The sequence below is a fragment of the Salvia hispanica genome, chromosome 2, assembly GCF_029641045.1.
Source record: "Salvia hispanica isolate PSC_SH4W2 chromosome 2, Shi_PSC_v1, whole genome shotgun sequence".
NCBI classification, from domain to species: Eukaryota; Viridiplantae; Streptophyta; class Magnoliopsida; order Lamiales; family Lamiaceae; genus Salvia; species Salvia hispanica.
Window position 1 is genome coordinate 65,893,250 of NC_142693.1, and position 17,469 is coordinate 65,910,718.

At 36.9% G+C, this 17,469-nt stretch overlaps 3 protein-coding genes across 3 annotated transcripts; all 3 read right to left on the reverse strand.

The window, feature by feature from the left end:
• Positions 1-258: 258 nt before the first annotated feature.
• LOC125201192 (catalase-like) lies at positions 259-3,340 on the reverse strand. The gene is made up of 8 exons (XM_048099202.2): positions 3,195-3,340; positions 2,864-2,960; positions 2,255-2,532; positions 1,302-2,078; positions 1,016-1,105; positions 741-808; positions 560-653; positions 259-485 (listed from the first exon to the last, which is right to left on the reverse strand). Exons 1-8 carry the CDS (start codon positions 3,207-3,209, stop codon positions 426-428), a joined length of 1,479 nt encoding a protein of 492 aa, XP_047955159.1. The 5' UTR covers positions 3,210-3,340; the 3' UTR covers positions 259-425.
• A 2,078-nt stretch (positions 3,341-5,418) lies between these two features.
• LOC125201193 (putative serine/threonine-protein kinase PBL21) lies at positions 5,419-8,746 on the reverse strand. Its single transcript, XM_048099204.2, has 6 exons — positions 7,999-8,746; positions 7,854-7,889; positions 7,520-7,707; positions 7,062-7,251; positions 6,072-6,457; positions 5,419-5,913 (listed from the first exon to the last, which is right to left on the reverse strand). Exons 1-6 carry the CDS (start codon positions 8,078-8,080, stop codon positions 5,617-5,619), a joined length of 1,179 nt encoding a protein of 392 aa, XP_047955161.1. The 5' UTR covers positions 8,081-8,746; the 3' UTR covers positions 5,419-5,616.
• Positions 8,747-12,903: 4,157 nt separating this feature from the next.
• LOC125201506 (uncharacterized) lies at positions 12,904-17,068 on the reverse strand. The gene is made up of 9 exons (XM_048099651.2): positions 16,663-17,068; positions 15,842-15,881; positions 15,689-15,767; positions 15,514-15,559; positions 15,324-15,422; positions 14,545-14,613; positions 14,114-14,462; positions 13,869-14,023; positions 12,904-13,698 (listed from the first exon to the last, which is right to left on the reverse strand). Exons 1-9 carry the CDS (start codon positions 17,062-17,064, stop codon positions 13,024-13,026), a joined length of 1,914 nt encoding a protein of 637 aa, XP_047955608.2. The 5' UTR covers positions 17,065-17,068; the 3' UTR covers positions 12,904-13,023.
• Positions 17,069-17,469: the final 401 nt, after the last annotated feature.

Below are 17,469 nucleotides of genomic sequence, written 5' to 3' on the forward strand. Positions count from 1 at the left end.
ACGTCTTTACTAAAGCATGTTTATTAGAATGTGATTAAAAAATATGTAAGGATATTATTAAATAATGCAGTGCCATACATAAGTTAAACAAAAAAAAAATTAGAAAATAATATTTAGAAACTTTTAAGTAGAAAAATAATTAGTGAAAAAAGTAGAATAAAGTAACCGAAATATTTATGAAAAGAGGAAATAATTCATTTTAAATATAACCATCTGTCTATCTAATAATGGGATAAGTAGAATGTTCCATCGCATAAATAAGACAGCAGAAACAATTATGGATATCTCACATTTATTAATATCACAGTATTTCATGGTTGGTTTCTGACAACACAGAGAGAGTTTTGATTCACTACATAACAGAACAAACTAGGCCATGGCAACCAATTCTTCCTCAAATAATTCAAGAGCCCTTCTCTTCACCTTCACATCATCGGCCTCACGTTGAGACGAGAGGCGAGCTTCTGGCCGAGAGACTTGTCAGCCTGCAGTCGAGATAGACAGAGGTGAGTTTCTGCTCAATGTTTAGCACAAAGGTAACAACAGATGAGAGGCGTACCTGGCTCCAGTAAGATACCCAGATGCTTCGGATTTCGTGGGTGAGACGGGGGTCGGACAACGCCTCAATCCACCTTTTGATGAATCTCTCTTGTCTGAAGGAGAAATGATAAAAATGATGAAATGAGTTCACGTGTACTTACTATGCTTTCAAGTTTAGAAGAGGGGCGGAAGTGATATACCTTTCTGGTGTGAAGGAGCGGTATCTCTCACCGGGTTGCTTGAAGTTGTTCTCCTTCTCAATGGAGACCTGTATCGATCAATGAAAAGTTAATACAGAAATGGCTTGTGAGTCGGTGAAAAAACACTTCTAAATGAATACTGGCACCTCCGAGAGACTACAAAGCACAGTGACTCGGTGAACCTCTGCTAGTTTTTAGGGAAACCAGAATCCAAAGTCTCAAAGATTATAATAAGTCAAGACAAAGAGGATTAATGCCAAGCAGCGGATGCATACCTTGTCACGTTTTCCTGTCAACACCACAGAAGGGATGGGGTACGTCTCAGCATGACGGGTTGGGTCATACCTGGACGGGAAATAGTTCACCTGGAAAGAGCAGAACCATCTAATTAAAGCATGAAGTAGGAATGCAGAAGAATTCAAATTACAAGTAATATGTAACATGCAAAGAATGCAGAAGACTTGAGGGAAACTTTAAATATGTGATTGGAGACATTGTAGAATCATTTTATATCAACTATTTAGTGATGTTATATGAGAGATGCTTATGTGCATATAATACCTCCTCGTCCCTATGCATGAAGTTCATGAAACCTTCATGGTGGTTGTTGTGATGGGAATTCTTGGGAGCATTAGCTGGGAGCTGCAGATAGTTTGGTCCAAGACGGTGCCTCTGAGTATCAGAATAAGAAAAGATGCGGGTTTGGAGCAGCTTGTCATCAGAATAGTAAACCCCAGGGACAACCAGAGAAGGGCAGAACGCAAGTTGTTCGTTCTCAGCAAAGAAGTTGTCAATGTTCCTATTCAGCACCAAACGACCAACGGGTTGCAGGGGAATGATGTCCTCAGGCCAAGTCTTTGTAACATCAACTGGGTCAAAGTCAAATCTATCTTCGATATCGGGATCAATAGTCTGAATAAAAAGTTTCCACTCGGGGTAATTGCCTGCTGCAATCGAGTCATAAAGATCCTGGGTGGCATGGCTGTGATTGGTGCCTCCAACCTTAACAGCCTCGTCCTCCAACAGAGACTTCACTCCACAAGTAGGCTTCCAATGGAACTTCACATAATTTACTTTCCCAGCCTTGTTGATCAGAGTATAGGTATTTACACCCGAGCCTTCCATATGCCTGTAATCTTGTGGAATGCCGATATCGTCAAAGAGGAACGTGAACATGTGCAAACTCTCAGGATGGTGAGAAAAGAAGTCCAAGATTCTCCAGTTCTCCTGAATGTGTGACTTTGGGTTGGGTTTCAATGCATGAACCATATCAGGGAATTTCATTCCATCCCGAACAAAGAAGACGGGAAAATTGTTTCCCACCATATCAAAGTTTCCCTGAACAAATGAAAAAAAAAACAGACAAAATTAGTCATGTAACTGAGCCAAAAAGTAACAAAATCTTCTGGAATGCCAATATGGAGTGTATTTTATAATAGAACTCATTTGTATGAAATTATGAATAATGAACCTTCTAATACGATAAGAACTGAGAGGTGGGAGAACAATTTTACCTCTCTTGTGTAGAACTTCACGGCAAATCCTCTGGGGTCCCTAAGAGTTTCAGGGCTACCACGCTCATGGATAACAGTGGAGAAACGGACAATAACAGGCGTTTGGACGCCTGGAGCTCTAAGGAAATCAGCACAAGTAAGGTGCGTGATATCATGAGTGACCTCAAAGAAGCCCTTGGCACTGGCACCTCTAGCATGGACAACACGTTCAGGAATCCTCTCACGGTCGAAGTTAGCAAGTTTCTCCACCAAATGGTAGTCCTCAAGAAGGATTGGACCTGTCACAGAGACAGATACTCATCAGTACCCTTGCACCACAAAGTGACACACTCAACTCAAGCCCGGTAAAATACAGGCGTATAAATTTCTCTTCGAAACTTAATCCTTACAACTACAGAAGTATAGAGCAAAACACCATAACTGAGAGAATTAAGTAACAGTGATTAACATTCCATATCCCTCCCATCAATTATTCAAAAATAACACCACACAGTTTTTTACTCCTTAATCCAAAATCAACAAAATCGATTAAAAATCTTCACTATCTAGTTACAAAACGTGCAGAATTCAGAGGATTCATCCACCAAAAATAGGTGAAATAAAATATACCTCTACTTCCAACAGTCAAAGAGTTGTTGTTGTTCCAAACTGGAGCTCCAGAATTCGTGGTCATAAACGATGAATTGAAAGCACTCGACGGACGGTACTGCACACATCATCACCATATAGTCAAACATGAATACAGCTAAAACTCAAGCATTCCAATCCAATTTTCTACAATCCAAACCAAAACGAACTTGATTCACATTAGAAATTCAGTAAACTACAAATCACCTAATCTCGAAACCATCATTATACATAAATCGACGCATAAATTCAATCAAACAACGCGAAGATTGCTAGACAACGACCTAATCAGCCAAAATTCACCAATTCGTACCTTGTAAGGATCCATCTCGAGAGAGCAAAAGAAGAGCTTTTTTTTCGAATATCGAAGTTTAGCGGTTTTTAAGTAGGAATAGAGATGATTTATAGTTATATAGGTAGGGACCTCATTTTTATTATTTTTATTATTATTATTTTAATATTGCTTCTGTATTTTACGTGGCTCGCTTTTGCATTTTCTATACTTCGAAAATATTATCCTTATAATTTTCATGAGTTTTTGCTATTTTATTCTTTCGTATTTACCATAGTTAATCACGTTTAATTCCAATTATACCGTCACTTTAGTGTCATTTTGTTATGATTCATCACAAAATACTCACCCATTTAAGATTTAATTATAAGATTATTTTATCATAAAAAATATTTTATAATTCATATCCTTTACATTTAATGGATAGAGTATATTTATTTCTTAATTGATAATGTAGCCAACTCCATTCCACGCACATTCTTTTCTTTTTCCTTTTTTTTGAATTCAATTTTTAAATTATCACTATTTAGAATGTTTTAAGCTTCATAAATAAAATGGTCGCGAAATGCAATTCTAATTTCTTTTTTAATTGCAGAATGAGGTTATTTTATGTGGCTTGGAATTTTACATATAATAAATACGATTAAAAATACAAACTTTTATTAAAGGAGTATTTATTGAGGAGGAGATGAGCCAAAGTAGCTGTTTCTTATCCGAGTTTTTGGAGTTTATCTCGAGTGGCGGTAACATGTCCACCGTTACGATCTCGCCATGTGGCATTAGCCTAGAAATGTGTGCTCTAGATGAAAAGCTTCCATTGATGGGCTGAAAAGGCTGTTTTGTTTGGGCTTTCAATGGGCTCTATTTTAACTTCAGTCATCAACATTTGTTTTGTAATTCCAAATTTTCACTCGTTTACTACGTTTAAAACGTGACAATAAGTTCGTCACTTTAAAATTTATGGTAAATTTTAACATTCTATATTAATTCTTACTGAGTCGAATATACAAAGTCACACAATAGTACTATGACTTTATATTTTATGCTCATTTATAAATGTTGGATTTCCATACTGTATTTTAAATATGGATAATAGCCACTTAAATCATAAATTTAAGTCAAATTCTAATCAAATTTTTATAAAGTTTGAAAATGAAATATATAAAATCAAAAAATTTATAAAACAAAATAATTATCTCATTTGAATACAAACGACGTATTTCAGTGATGGTCTACGTAATTTTTTTATTATTAAAATAAGTATATTTCTTTACTTTCTTTTATCGTTATTTTAATCAATTAATATCATTTTAGTATCACTAAAAATAAGTATACTATACTCTCTAGAATTTGGCCAAATTTTGTGATTTAATTTACTATACCTACCCACCGTTTTTCTTTTCTTTTCTTTTTTCTTGTAGTTATTCATATCTACAATCAATCTCATTTAATACTTCTTTTTATCTTTTGTTGGAGTTATTTATATCAACAAACAATCTCATTTATTACCTTGGGACCGATTTGCCAAAGATATTCATAGTGTGAAAGCAAAATATTCCTTTCTGAAAAAGAATATTTATTGGGTTTTTTCAGAATTTTTTAAGAGTTGGTTGTCAAATTGTACACATAGCAATATAAATAACCACATGAAAATTGGATGTTTTCTCCCTCAAAAAACGATGAAAATTGGATGTTTCCACACTATCCAAAATTATTTCGGCAATTTCTTCTCCTACCTACCACGAATTTGATATTCATTCTCTTCCAAGATTTCATTTTTATTTTTCTCCAAAATCTTGAAAAAAAAGTAGACTGATGCTAAATGGTATCTAATGCTAAAAAAAAAAAAAAACTTTTTTCCCTTTAAATGGGTTGCGCTAAATAAATATTTGAATTTACAAATTATCTTATAATATCTCAATGAATAATCTATAGCCCTGTTGAAACCAAATGTACTCTTTACAAAACCAGTCTGATAAAGTGGGATTTTAGGAGGAGCAATGGGCCTGGCCCAAAAATATTGGGCCAATTCTTGAAACTGGAATGGGCTGACCAGCTGAACCCGACATTGTCGCAAGCTATAAAAACATGGCCCGACCCAGCAGAAAAACGAACCAGGTTTAGGCGTTTAGCCATACTCGACAATTTTAACCAGCACGAATAAAACACAACACGAAAACACGACACAGGAGAAATTTTGAATAATATGTACTCAAGAAAACCACATATTCATGGCAAGAGAAACTCAAGAAATCCCAAAAAAAATTAAACAAAAAAATTGTGTTAGCAACAACAGGAACAATTATTTACAGTAAAATAACACTATGAAAAGATGATCAAATCAAACCCCTATATGTATTTAGCTGCCAAAGAAGGCAACATCAAGAGCACCTCTAAGCATGTTTTTTACGTCGCCGGCCGGCCAGGGGACGAGGCCGGAACTTCAAACCGACGGATCTTCGAGATCTTGCCTTCTCGAATCAGCCTTATTATCTACCTGCGATGGCGATGACAAGGTCCGGCTGTGGGACCGGCCTCTCCGAGAATCGTCCGCTTGCGACGCTAGGAACTCAAGCGCCAACACGATGTCCCCGATCAACGGGCGGAAGCTGGCTTGTTCTTGAAGGCACATTGCCGTGATTGCAACAGCGTGGTGGAGGCTCCGGGTCGAGAATCGCCCTTCGAGTAGAGGATCCACCATTTGTATGTATTTCCTCCGGTCCTTCAAATAAGGCCGACACTGCAAAGAAAACGAAACGATTTAGGGCAAAAATAGGTTAGCCGACCAGACAATCTCGACCTCATTTGATCGTCTAATTCTTCAACCTAATCTCGTGTGACGACACAGAGCAGGCGGTCTTACGTTGTGAATTAGGAATTAGAGAAGGAAGAACTCACCCAAATAACAAGATTCTGCTCTCCCGGGATTTTGGTGCAGTCGATGGCCTTGCGTCCGGTGATGAGCTCCAACATAACCACGCCGAAGCTGTAGATGTCGGATTTTAGGGTGAGCTTTCCGCTCATGGCATATTCCGGGGCACAATATCCGTAGGTCCCCATCACTCGTGTCGAGACATGAGTGTTGTCGCCAACCGGCCCTAGCTTGGCAAGCCCAAAATCCGACAGCTTGGCATTGAAATCTTTGTCCAAAAGTATGTTTGAAGATTTCAGGTCACGGTAGATAACAGGCGGATTCGCTTTGCAGTGAAGATACTCAAGGCCACGAGCAGCGCCAACCGCAATCTTCAACCTCGTGCTCCAACTCAGCGGCGTCTGAGTAGGCTCTGCATTTCAAAACAAGAAATAAGAACTCACACCGTTCATTACAGATGCTTAAACTGAAATGAAAGCTTATGCGAGACGTCTTTCGCATCAAGATTCAGTTTTTACTTGAGTTCATTTTCCCCTCTACACAAAACACTAAAACCAGAAGATAGCAACATATATCATCATTGTATACCTAATTAGTAGCTCAATACGCTCATTTCTCAACGACATCTAAGAAATGGGACATAGACCAGTCGATAGAGAAAACGCAGAAAAGAAAAATCATAAGTTGCTAAGAAGTGCTTAGTGAAGCTAGTTAGATTGTAGCTCAATTCATACTCATTTCTCAACATACGTCTAAGAAACCGACATGGGCTGGTCAGTAGAAAACAAAATGCGTCAAAGGAGCTTCAAGACAAAAAAAACTGAAGTCGACTACAAAGTGCTTAGTGAAGTTAGTTGAATGATATCTCCCTTTTCTTTTATGTGTCACAATCAATCTGTTTTCAGCAATTAAGACTAATTATGAGAGAGTGGTCCAAACTGCAACTTTTGAAAATAATACAAAAACAAGTACTCTCGAATTCGACCAAGAAATCCAACTGGATAAGAAAAATGTACCAAACAGATGATTCTCCAAGCTGCCCATTTGCATAAACTCGTAAACAAGGAGCCTCTGGTCGCCATCAGTACAGTAACCGATCAAGTTCACGAGGTTCGGGTGGTGCAACAGACTCAGCATCAGAACCTCCACGATGAATTCTTGATTCCCTTGCAGCCCTTCAAGATTAAGCTGCTTCACAGCAACAACCTGCTCGTTGGAAGCCAGCATGAGATCAAGAAACGATGTACATTAAAGCACAAACTGCATCAATCATCTAACTAAAACACCAAATTCTATTCTCCTTACTTCAAGAAACACCAAACATAGCCACCATATGATCAAGAAATGCCATAAATTAAGCATAACTTGCATCTATCATCCAAGTAAAACACCAAATTTGGTTCTTCGTTCAAACTATGTACACAAACTTGTAAAATTCAATATCACAAGAAACAAGAAAAGACAGCATTTTTACCAAGCCAGATTCGAGACGGCCTTTGTAAACGCTCCCAAAACCTCCCTCGCCTATCAGATTAGCCTCCCTAAAGTTCTGAGTGGCCAGAGCAAGGTCTTTGAAGGTGAAGCTACGAGCAGCATTGCCCTTAGAGGGGTTGTTTCCGTCCTTGCCCTTTGCCCCCGCGGCACCTCCCTTCTTCACACTCACTTCAAGAATCGAACAACAGAAACAGTAAGACAATGCATCAATCAATCAAGATCCAACACCTCCCTAAACAAAGAAACAATCCAAAACTACAAAAAAACAATGGCCAAGTTTTAAAATTTCAAAAGCTATATGCTCATATTCTTACCACTGCCATTCACATTCGCCTTTCTCTTCCCACCAACTGCAAATTTTCAAGAAACCAAATAAGCACATTACAATCAAAACACATTTATCACACAAACAACAATGAAACCACAAATTCAAATTGAAGAATACAAGAATGCACGAACCCGATGAATTAGTGTCAATATCTCCTCCATTATAGTCCCTCATATCCTTACTGGGATGACTTATGCAAGAAAAGCAGCCCATTGTTTTTCTTCTTCTTTTTCTTCTTCTCTAAAGCTTAAAAACCCCAAATTCCTGTTTTTCCTCTATCAAATCCCTTTTTCCCAAAAAAAAATTCTATAAACAGAATCCCAATTGAATTCACCTAATACATACCAAATCAATCCCTCATTTCCATTATAGACGCTATCACACTGTCATATAGCAAACAAAATCAAAAAACGGAATATAATTACTAGGATTGAGAGAGAGATTGCAAGAGAGAGGGAGGAAGCATGTCACATTCCCTCCTACAATCCAACCACTCAAATCCCCAGAAACAAAGCATCACAAGCTCAAATCTCCCTAAACAGATCTATGTAAAACTTCAATAACAATTCAAAATCCACACACAAACACACATATCTTAATCAGCGTGTGAAAAAGACTGAATTTTTTACAAAAAATTTAGCAAAGCCCACTTTACACTAAGCACATTCAAATAAAACCCAGAAAAATCAAGTTAGCTTCTTTCCCCCCTCTCAACGCTACAGCCCCTTTTCCTAGCGCTGTCTTCAACGGTTAATTTCCTGCTCTTTCTCTTCCCCTTTTTCTCTTCTAGCTCTAAAAAAATCAAATCTTTTTCTTTCCCATGAACTGTTTAGTAGTGTGTGTAGACTGTGGGCCTTTTGGGGAAAGCAGAGCAATAAAAGCACTCAGATGAGTGTTTTGAGGTCACTCTCAAACACAGCTAGCATTTAAACGTTTGGGTATGGGGCAGCTGAAATGACCAAAATGCCCCTGGTTGTTCAACGATTCTACAAGTTGCGTGCGATGTGCGTGCCCACGGTGTCGATAACCTCAAATGATTTGTGTAAGTAATTTTTACGGAGGTTTCATACTCAAAAGGAAGTGTGTGTAATCCATTCTAGTTTCGGTTTTATAGAGGTTAGGATATTTATTATTGGCATTTAAAATGATTGTAGTACCATTGGCTTGGTCGGTATATATAGTTGATTAATATAGTTTAGTCAATGTAGATCCGTGTAATATGACTTTTGTTGATTGTCGATACATAAAAGATATTGCGTGATTTGATTCTTGTCCGTTCAATTTATCGAATTGTATGTTAAGTGCTGGCAACAAAAATGACCATAATGCCCTTAGTGTGGATTTGTATAATACACTAAGGATTAATACTTGAAGGATGTGTGTTGTTTAGTTCTTGTTAGTCTAATTTCATACTACAATGGTATAGTAGTAATAGTTGTTATTGGCAAGTAAAATGACTATAATGCCTTGAATTTTGGTAGATAGTAGTATAAATCTAATCTTGATAACTCAATGATTAACGATGGGCCATTTTGGTAATTACATTTGGATGGAAATTTGACAGTTTGTGAGACAAAAAGGGGGGCTAGATTTTGATTGGTTGGGAAAAGGGTATTCACAATTACACTGTTGCATGAGAATATTTCTCTTTTGGGGGGGCTATCTATCATTAGATTAGATTTAGAGGGTAATTTTTTATTTTCAATTTGTTAGGATAGATTTGATTTGGGGTTCATTCAATACTATTTTATTTTATGGGTGGGTCCTAAATTGTTGACAATGAGAATGTAAAAACAAAGAAATCATGACATGACTATGCTTTTTAGACGGTTTAGTCGGTAAAATAACATACTACCAAATTTCATTATTATATGCTAAGTCGAGTTATTAAGAGTACTTACATAAATAGTGATTGTGACAAGATTAAAAGATCCAAATGAGAGATTGAGTAGACTACACAAAAATACCCACTTCTAATATATATCTACATTAATAGTAGTAATTTATATAGTTAAAATTCGATAAGTGTGAGTGTAAACACATTTATTTTCATTACCAATTTACGTCATTGACCTAGAGTAACCTACTAGCCTAGACCAAATTAAATAAACTTAAATAATTACGTAATTGCTCTGATTAATTTCAGTAGATAACAAAATCAGAACATGGTGTACTGGATTCAAAGCATGTAAAATAAGCAATCATAGTTCGTTTTCTTTAATTTAAAGAAAGGGAAACGATGAAATTTAATTTCTATACTCATTCATGTACACAAGATGAATATATCCTGTAAAATATTTCAGAAGTAATATCTGAGTCACATGAACTGTTCCAAACAACTAAATGTGAAGAATATTCAAATAAATATTAATTGCCATTTTGAATTCCAAAGTCACGAGTGAAATTAATTAAACTAGCCAAAATGGGTCCAAATTAAAAGATGATAGTGACATCATATTTGTAGCTCACTAAATCGAGCAAAAATAACCAAAAAATGTTTAAGCTATTATAGGATTGAGAAAATGAATACCTCTAACTATTTAATATTATTATATTATTTAACCTTTTCCAAGGATAGTGATGGCCCAGCAATTGGCTTTGAAAATTAGATAAACTATTTCCATTGGTTGGATATTTTCCACACAAAAGAAAATTTCACATATCTATTGGTTCAACTTGTTGAAAATAGTATAAGTGGACAAAATAGATTGGTAGCTTCACAAATTCTCAAATTATTGGGATTTGGGGGTGGAAGTATATGTCTAATTTGGTACTTTTCTAACACTTTTCTTTGATTATCAATGCATTTAAAGTAATTGAATTGTTGTTTACAATAAATCATTTATAAACTCAATGAGTTCTTTTATTGACATTTAATATCGATTGTACAATGCCATTAATTTGCAATGAAATAGTCACCTAGGCTACTTCTTAAATTATAGGGTTTGGATTATTTATACACCTCACTAAAAATAAATTACTGAAATAATTTATCAAAATTCATGAATCTCCAACATTTTTATTAATCCACAATTAAAATCGTACAATGATTCGTCGAGCCAAAAACTAATTGTATAGTGACGTTAGAACATGTTTCGCCAAAAATAATCTATACCTATGCCGTTATTAAACGATTGAGATACCGAATAGTTCAACTATAAAAAATAAGAAAAGTACTTTTCACACCCATATAATATTTATTTTGTAAAACTAAGATTTAATTAATACCAAAATGAGTTTGGTATATTTCAGTATTCAGTTAATTTCATATTAAAAGTATCTAAGATATGATTGATCATAGGGAGGGGTCACATTCTCCATGATCAAAAAAATTTGGACCACCATTAATCATTGAGTGCCATGTTTAGTTTCTCAGACAGCCCATTTGACATTACATGTGAACAAATGAGATAAGATTCTTTTTAAACAAATAAAAACAAAATCTTGTTTAAATACTACTCCCACTCTTTTATAAGGTCTTGGGGCATTTTTTCTATATTCTTGTATCATCTAAAATAGCTCTATAAGAAAATCTTCAACATTGTGATTTCACTAGGCGTATTTGACTAGAGGCCGTCTCCCGTGCGTGTGCACGTCAGCACGTGTACGTGGTGAGCTTATCCATTTTTCCGAAGGCGGTAATTGTGGAGGCGTAGGAGGCGGCGGCAGTGGAGGAGGGAGGATGGTGTGTGGATCAGAGTTTTCATCATTTGATTATTTCTTTTGGATAATTGTATCTGACTTTTCCATCACAACTCTGGCATTTCGTTAACTAGATCATTCATCGCGAGCATATTTTGTAATTAATTTATCTATTCTTGTTTTAAGGGATGAGTTTTTCAAACTATATTACTTGGCCCATTATTGTGTCTATATTTTGAGTCTTGACGAAGTACTAAATTCTCATTTGAAAGAAGAAAAGCCAATATATTAACGCAAAATCCACAATTTAATTGGACAGGAGAATATACAGGCCCATTACCCATATGCATTTAAGTGCGTTTAATGCATAAAAAATAAAATTTACATTTAACTTTACTCATCTAACGCATAAAAAATAAAATTTACATTTAACTTTACTCATCTGATTTTGAATGCATAACTGAATAAGTATAATGATACTAATTTTACTTATTCCAATATTTACATACTTTTTATATATAGAAAACATAGTTGAAGGCAAAATAAGAAAATTTAAATGGCATTTAATTACATGGTATGGTGTTAGTAAGTAAAAATTCAATCAAAATCTTAAAAAATGAGCAAAATCAATCATAAATTTACGACCTAAAAAAATGTGAGTAATTGAATCTATATTCTTTCTTCAATATTTTTGACATTGCATCGGTTCTTGTTTACTAGAGTATTATTAATATTTTGGAGAGTTATATTTGTACATGTTGCATTCGAAATCCTTGATTGAAGCACAAACTACGGAGGAATTACAAGAATGAAATATCAATGTTTGTTGGATACGAAAAATCACAGAACATTTTAACAAATAAAAAGCAACTGCAACGAATGTAATTTTTGAGTTGTCAAATTACGAAAAATACTTAAAATAATGAATATGTTGTGTAGTGATACATCAATATAAATCTCTTAAAATATGTATTAATATTATAATCTGTACTATTTAAAATACAACGATACATATCTCTTCAAATATTGAATATATTGCCTAGCAGATTTTGCCAAAAAAAAAACGCAAATATGCCTTGATTAGGATTTTAATATTGGAAAGCATGAGAAATTTAAGAGATTCTATAACTACTACAAATAACTAAAGACTTAATTATCCTTTTAATTAATTTAATAATTTTCCGTAATTATACATGGCATTAGTTTGTGCCACCAGAATCTCAAATCTAATAGTACTCCCTTGTTATTATCAAAGATGTGATTATCATTTGTCCCAATAGATTTGTGTATAATCTCAACTAATCAAAAATATAGTTATCATTTGATTACATCCCAATAGACATATTTATAATCTAAATTAAGCTGATAAATATTTTCCTTCTGCTCTATCATCAGACCTTTATAACCCTGTAGTTTCAATTAGGAAATACAAAAACATTTACAAACTGTCTCCTATTCCAATAGTCATAAAATTAGCTTCATTCCTTCCAAAAAATGGCAAACGAATTTAGTGTTTAGAGCTGCAATGCTAAATCTGGCTGCTGCTGAGGTGAGCCTATCTGCAAGCTGGAACTCGGCGAGCCGGCCAGGACCCTCATGTTGAGGTCGGGCGGACCTGCAAGGCTCCGACCGTGCTGAGCTGGCACGGCCGGCCAAGACGACCTGCCAAACGTCCACATTTCGCCTTCGGCCGGCATCTCCTGCAGCATGGGGTTTATGACCTGAGAAGGGAATTGAAACCCTTCCATTGCCGGCACGGACAGCCTCGACGTCTGTGCATCATATCCGGGCATTCCACTGAACCCATTTCTCTGAATATGAGTCTGATGATACATATGGTTCTGCTGGACCGGTGGAAATGGTGTTTTCCATGGAGAGGTGTTGCTTTGTAAGCCTTGTTCGTTCTGGCTGTTGAGCCTCCTGACGGCCTCGACCATCTCTTCAGAAAGGCCGTGTGGAACGGAAGGGCTTAGGTCAGTAGCTCTGAAGTCAGGAGCGGGGGTGCTTGGGAAAGGCGGTGGCTGTGATGCAGTGGCTCCGTTTTCAGCTACCCAACCAGGACCGTATTCTGTCCCGGGAGGCAAGACATACTCTATCTTCTTCGATGCAACTTTCCAAGCAACAGGGCCAAGATTTGCAGCGAATCTGGCCAGGCTTCTAGCGTATGCAAAGGACTCCTGCAGGCCCACCTGCGTGTTCAAACGAGCATTTTAACAGATTCGTACAATAAGTATATAACCTGCGGATTACGCTTATTCCACAAAACTAAGCAAATGATACTAGTAGTAAGCAAGAATTAACATTTGCAACAGATCCCGGTGTGAACGAATAAAGACACAGAGTTCTGCAGCATACGTACCATCATGAGTTGCTTCATATCTCCCCCGGAGTTAGCAAAAGCAGATGGATTGTTAGTCGGAGACAGGGGATGGAATTCCCTATATGTATCACGCCTATTCTCATCAATGGTAAACTGTTTCTTGCCATATTTCATGTCAGCCCTTAAAATGGATGCTGCAAATCACAAAGGTAATATAACATTATTAACCAATCGGAAAAGGAATTGACTGAATGCAGAATATGATTGGTGAATAATACAAATACCTGGAAATTCGTTATTCCAGTCTCCCGAAAACTCAGGGTAGTGTTCGCCATTTCTTGGCCGGTATGATGACACGTATGGGTCATTGGGCCGGTATCTATACAATGCAGGTCCCTTTCTCAGATTGTAAGAGTTAGATCCCGTTGCCTTGTCTACCACGTTATTAAGAGCTGCACCTGATGACGGGTCAGCTCCAACACGATCCAGTGGGGATGTTTCGAGAGATTTCTTCTGGTTCTTGTTACCCGGGGGCCTGCCTCTACGAACAACCTTAGGCTGTGGTTGACCATTGTCGCCTTCATGTCTCAGATTCTCAAAATCTCGCTTTGCAATTTCTTGTATCGATCGTGCCTAAAATAGCCCCTTGAATCATATAGAGGCAGAATGATGGATGGCAAAAACGAATAAACAGAATGAGGAAGACTGTGGAAACCTGTCGATAGTAGACCGTATCTGGAGCATTATACAGCATAGCATTCGAGCATATCAAAAACACATCAGCCTGGAATTACAATTAAAGGGAGCATCAGCAATTAGTTCAAAAAACATAGGTTTATGAAGTCTGGCAAAATTTAACTAACAAAAGAAAATCCAGTGGTACATTTGAAACCAAGCTACGGTGATAAATACCAAACATAGAAGAAATAGAAAAGTTAGGCAAATTTCATATACTATATGAGTTCTCCAGTGATTTAACAACAAACAAGTAAATAGACATAATCTCCCTAAACAATCAGATCCAAGCACCAAACAGTGCTGTATTATTCAGCGCTTATCACTTGCATGCTCGAATTTCAACCATATTCTAGTAGACGAGCTAGAATGTATCGAGGAGAGTGGTCAGTAGCAGCTAAACAAGTCCCATTTACACCAATGCTTCTTCAGACAAAGACTGTTCCAATGTCAATTTGGGCTCGTAATTTATTTCCCATTCAGAAAAACAAAAGGTCGTTCACCACAGAAGATTAATGAGGCTCACCATTTTAAAAGTAAACAAGAATCAAAACCACAAAAATATTCTAAAGATAATAACCGTAACAACTCAATCTATATGGCTGCTGGAATATCAAGAAAAGGAGTTCCCTCCAACAACGGGAACTCATGCTGTAGGTAAAATACAATGGCAAAACCCAATTAGCCAAGTGCTTTATTTTCAGAGCAGATACAAATATTTCTTAGTATGAAATAAGCAACTTCAAACTCAGAATCAACCTCGAGTTCTTCCAATTTCTTATAAGCCCCACGATTAAGTTTCTTCCTGACTGTCCCAAAATCCATCGGTTGGTCAATATACTCGAAGTAATCAGGCAGCTGCAATGAAATTTAACTTCACATGAGCTGCTAACAGTGTAAAAATCTCATTGTCATTAACTAATGAACTATCTGTGAAACATATCATCACCTCATTGATATCCACAGGCTCAGAAAATACCCCATAAGTATCCTTCCTACACAAGTTCAAGAAAGCAGCAAAGGTAAACTGTAAGAAACCGAAACATCTCAGACAGTCCACAAATAGATTTTTTTGGAAAAATCCAAGAAACACAAAAGAGAAAACAGAAAAGAAAAACACATACTTTTGAAGCCTGTCAAGAATGAACACCAACAACTTTTTGTCTGGCAAAGGCTGAGTGGGACCAGACTCCAATGGAGACCCTGTCCACAAAAAATTACAAACAATAATTTTCAATTATTCAAAGTTCAAGAAAATTAAGGGATGTGATTAGGACCATGTTGCTGAGTGTCTGTCGCTTTCACATCTTTTTTCTCCTGCAGATAATAATAGAATCAATAACTGCACTAAAATAATCATCTCAAAATTCAATGAAATCATCCAGAATGAAAGGAACAGTGGAAATGAACGGCGAATCAGAAATAAATGAACAGCAGCAAGCATCAACAAGTGCAAAATGAGAGAAAAAATTAAAAAAATACTGTAAAAACTAACAACAGAACAATAATCAGTCAACTGACAGTAAAGACAAACTTGAAACCTTTCCAAGACACAAAATGGCCTTTTTAGATAACACAAAAACATACATAAACACATTGAAACATATTGTATGCATATCTCTACACACAAAGAATCCAGTAAATAGCAACACTAAATACATAGATAGAAAAATGTATCCAGCCATATAGATGAAGGCAGTAAATGGAAACGAGTAGAAAATAAATTCACACAAATAAAAGAAATAAATATCCTATTCTGTATATTCAAAACGTAGATATAGATTTTGACTCAGTCAAATCACAGCTCACCAATCACCCCCTCTCTCTCTCAGATCTTCAGAAGTCAGAGGAATGAAAATTAAAGGTAAAATCTTTTTTTGTTTCCGCGCGAAATCCCAAAACCCCCATTCAAATATCCCACACAGAAACCCCCAGCATTCAAATTCCGGAATCCCATTCCCAAAATAGAAATTCCGTTTACGAAAAAACTGCCAAAACCTCGAAAATTCACTAATTTTCAGAGGGAAAAACTCTCTCCCAGTTCCCCGATTCCCAAATTCTCAAAATTGGGGGCAATTAAGGCAGAATTCACCCCCACCTGAGTTGAAACCGCGCCTTCAGATCCGTGATCGACGTCATTGATCTTCCGCTTCTTCGCGTCGCGAGAATCCGGTTCGGATTCGGAGGCCGGCTCGGGTTCCAGCTCCGACGCCGAATTCGCGGAATCCTTCTCCTGATTCTGATTGATTTTGGGGGTCTCCTTCTCGTCGGATTGGGGGAGGCGGACGACGAGCTTGACCTTCTTCTCCTTGCGCTCGTCGTCGTCGTCGTCTTCGGCGTCGGCGCCGCGATCTCGCAGCGAAATATTGTAGAATTTAGGGTTCCGGCGGTGGGATCGGCTGTAGGTGATTGGGGGAGAGTCGAGAATGATGGGATTGCGAGGGGCAATTAGGGGAATTTGGGCCTTGGGCGGTCGCCCCTTCTTCTTCTTCCTCTTCATTTCTGCAATTACCCATTGCTTTGGACTTTGGAGGGGACCCTTTTTTTTTATTTTTCAATTTTTTTTTTTTTTTTTGCTTTTCAGTTTGGGCTCTTTTTGTATTTTACTGTAGTTTTGGTTGTGTTTGGGCGTCACGTGAGAGGTGTGTTGCGGCACGTGTGGGGTGAAAGTGGTGAATTGATGAATGGGGCTAACGTACGACGCCGTTTTGATGATTCTGAAGGAGTGGACCAGCCTCGTACCGGGAGTTCGAATCGAATCGAATCGAATCGGTCCACGGCCACAACGACGATTTGGAAATCCGTACAATATATACTTAGGCTCAATCCAATGTGTATCGGGAAAAGGATTAAAAATCTTCTTTTGTCTATATATTTTGTTCAAAATTGTAAGTTAGGTTAATAA

Bases quoted from the DNA above. Each gene is read 5' to 3' on its own strand.
- LOC125201192 (XM_048099202.2), bottom strand. The intron at 1,106-1,301 runs GTATTATATGCA...TGCTCTTTCCAG, and splicing joins TCATGCATAGGGACGAGGAG to GTGAACTATTTCCCGTCCAG. The intron at 654-740 runs GTATATCACTTC...TTTCTCCTTCAG, and splicing joins CGCTCCTTCACACCAGAAAG to ACAAGAGAGATTCATCAAAA.
- LOC125201193 (XM_048099204.2), bottom strand. From the start codon at position 8,080: ATGGGCTGCTTTTCTTGCATAAGTCATCCCAGTAAGGATATGAGGGAC. The intron at 7,708-7,853 runs GTAAGAATATGA...CGATTCTTGAAG, and splicing joins GGCGAATGTGAATGGCAGTG to TGAGTGTGAAGAAGGGAGGT. The intron at 5,914-6,071 runs GTGAGTTCTTCC...TTTTCTTTGCAG, and splicing joins AGCAGAATCTTGTTATTTGG to TGTCGGCCTTATTTGAAGGA.
- LOC125201506 (XM_048099651.2), bottom strand. From the start codon at position 17,064: ATGAAGAGGAAGAAGAAGAAGGGGCGACCGCCCAAGGCCCAAATTCCC. The intron at 15,768-15,841 runs GTCCTAATCACA...TTTTGTGGACAG, and splicing joins GACAGACACTCAGCAACATG to GGTCTCCATTGGAGTCTGGT. The intron at 13,699-13,868 runs GTACGTATGCTG...TTGAACACGCAG, and splicing joins ATATGAAGCAACTCATGATG to GTGGGCCTGCAGGAGTCCTT.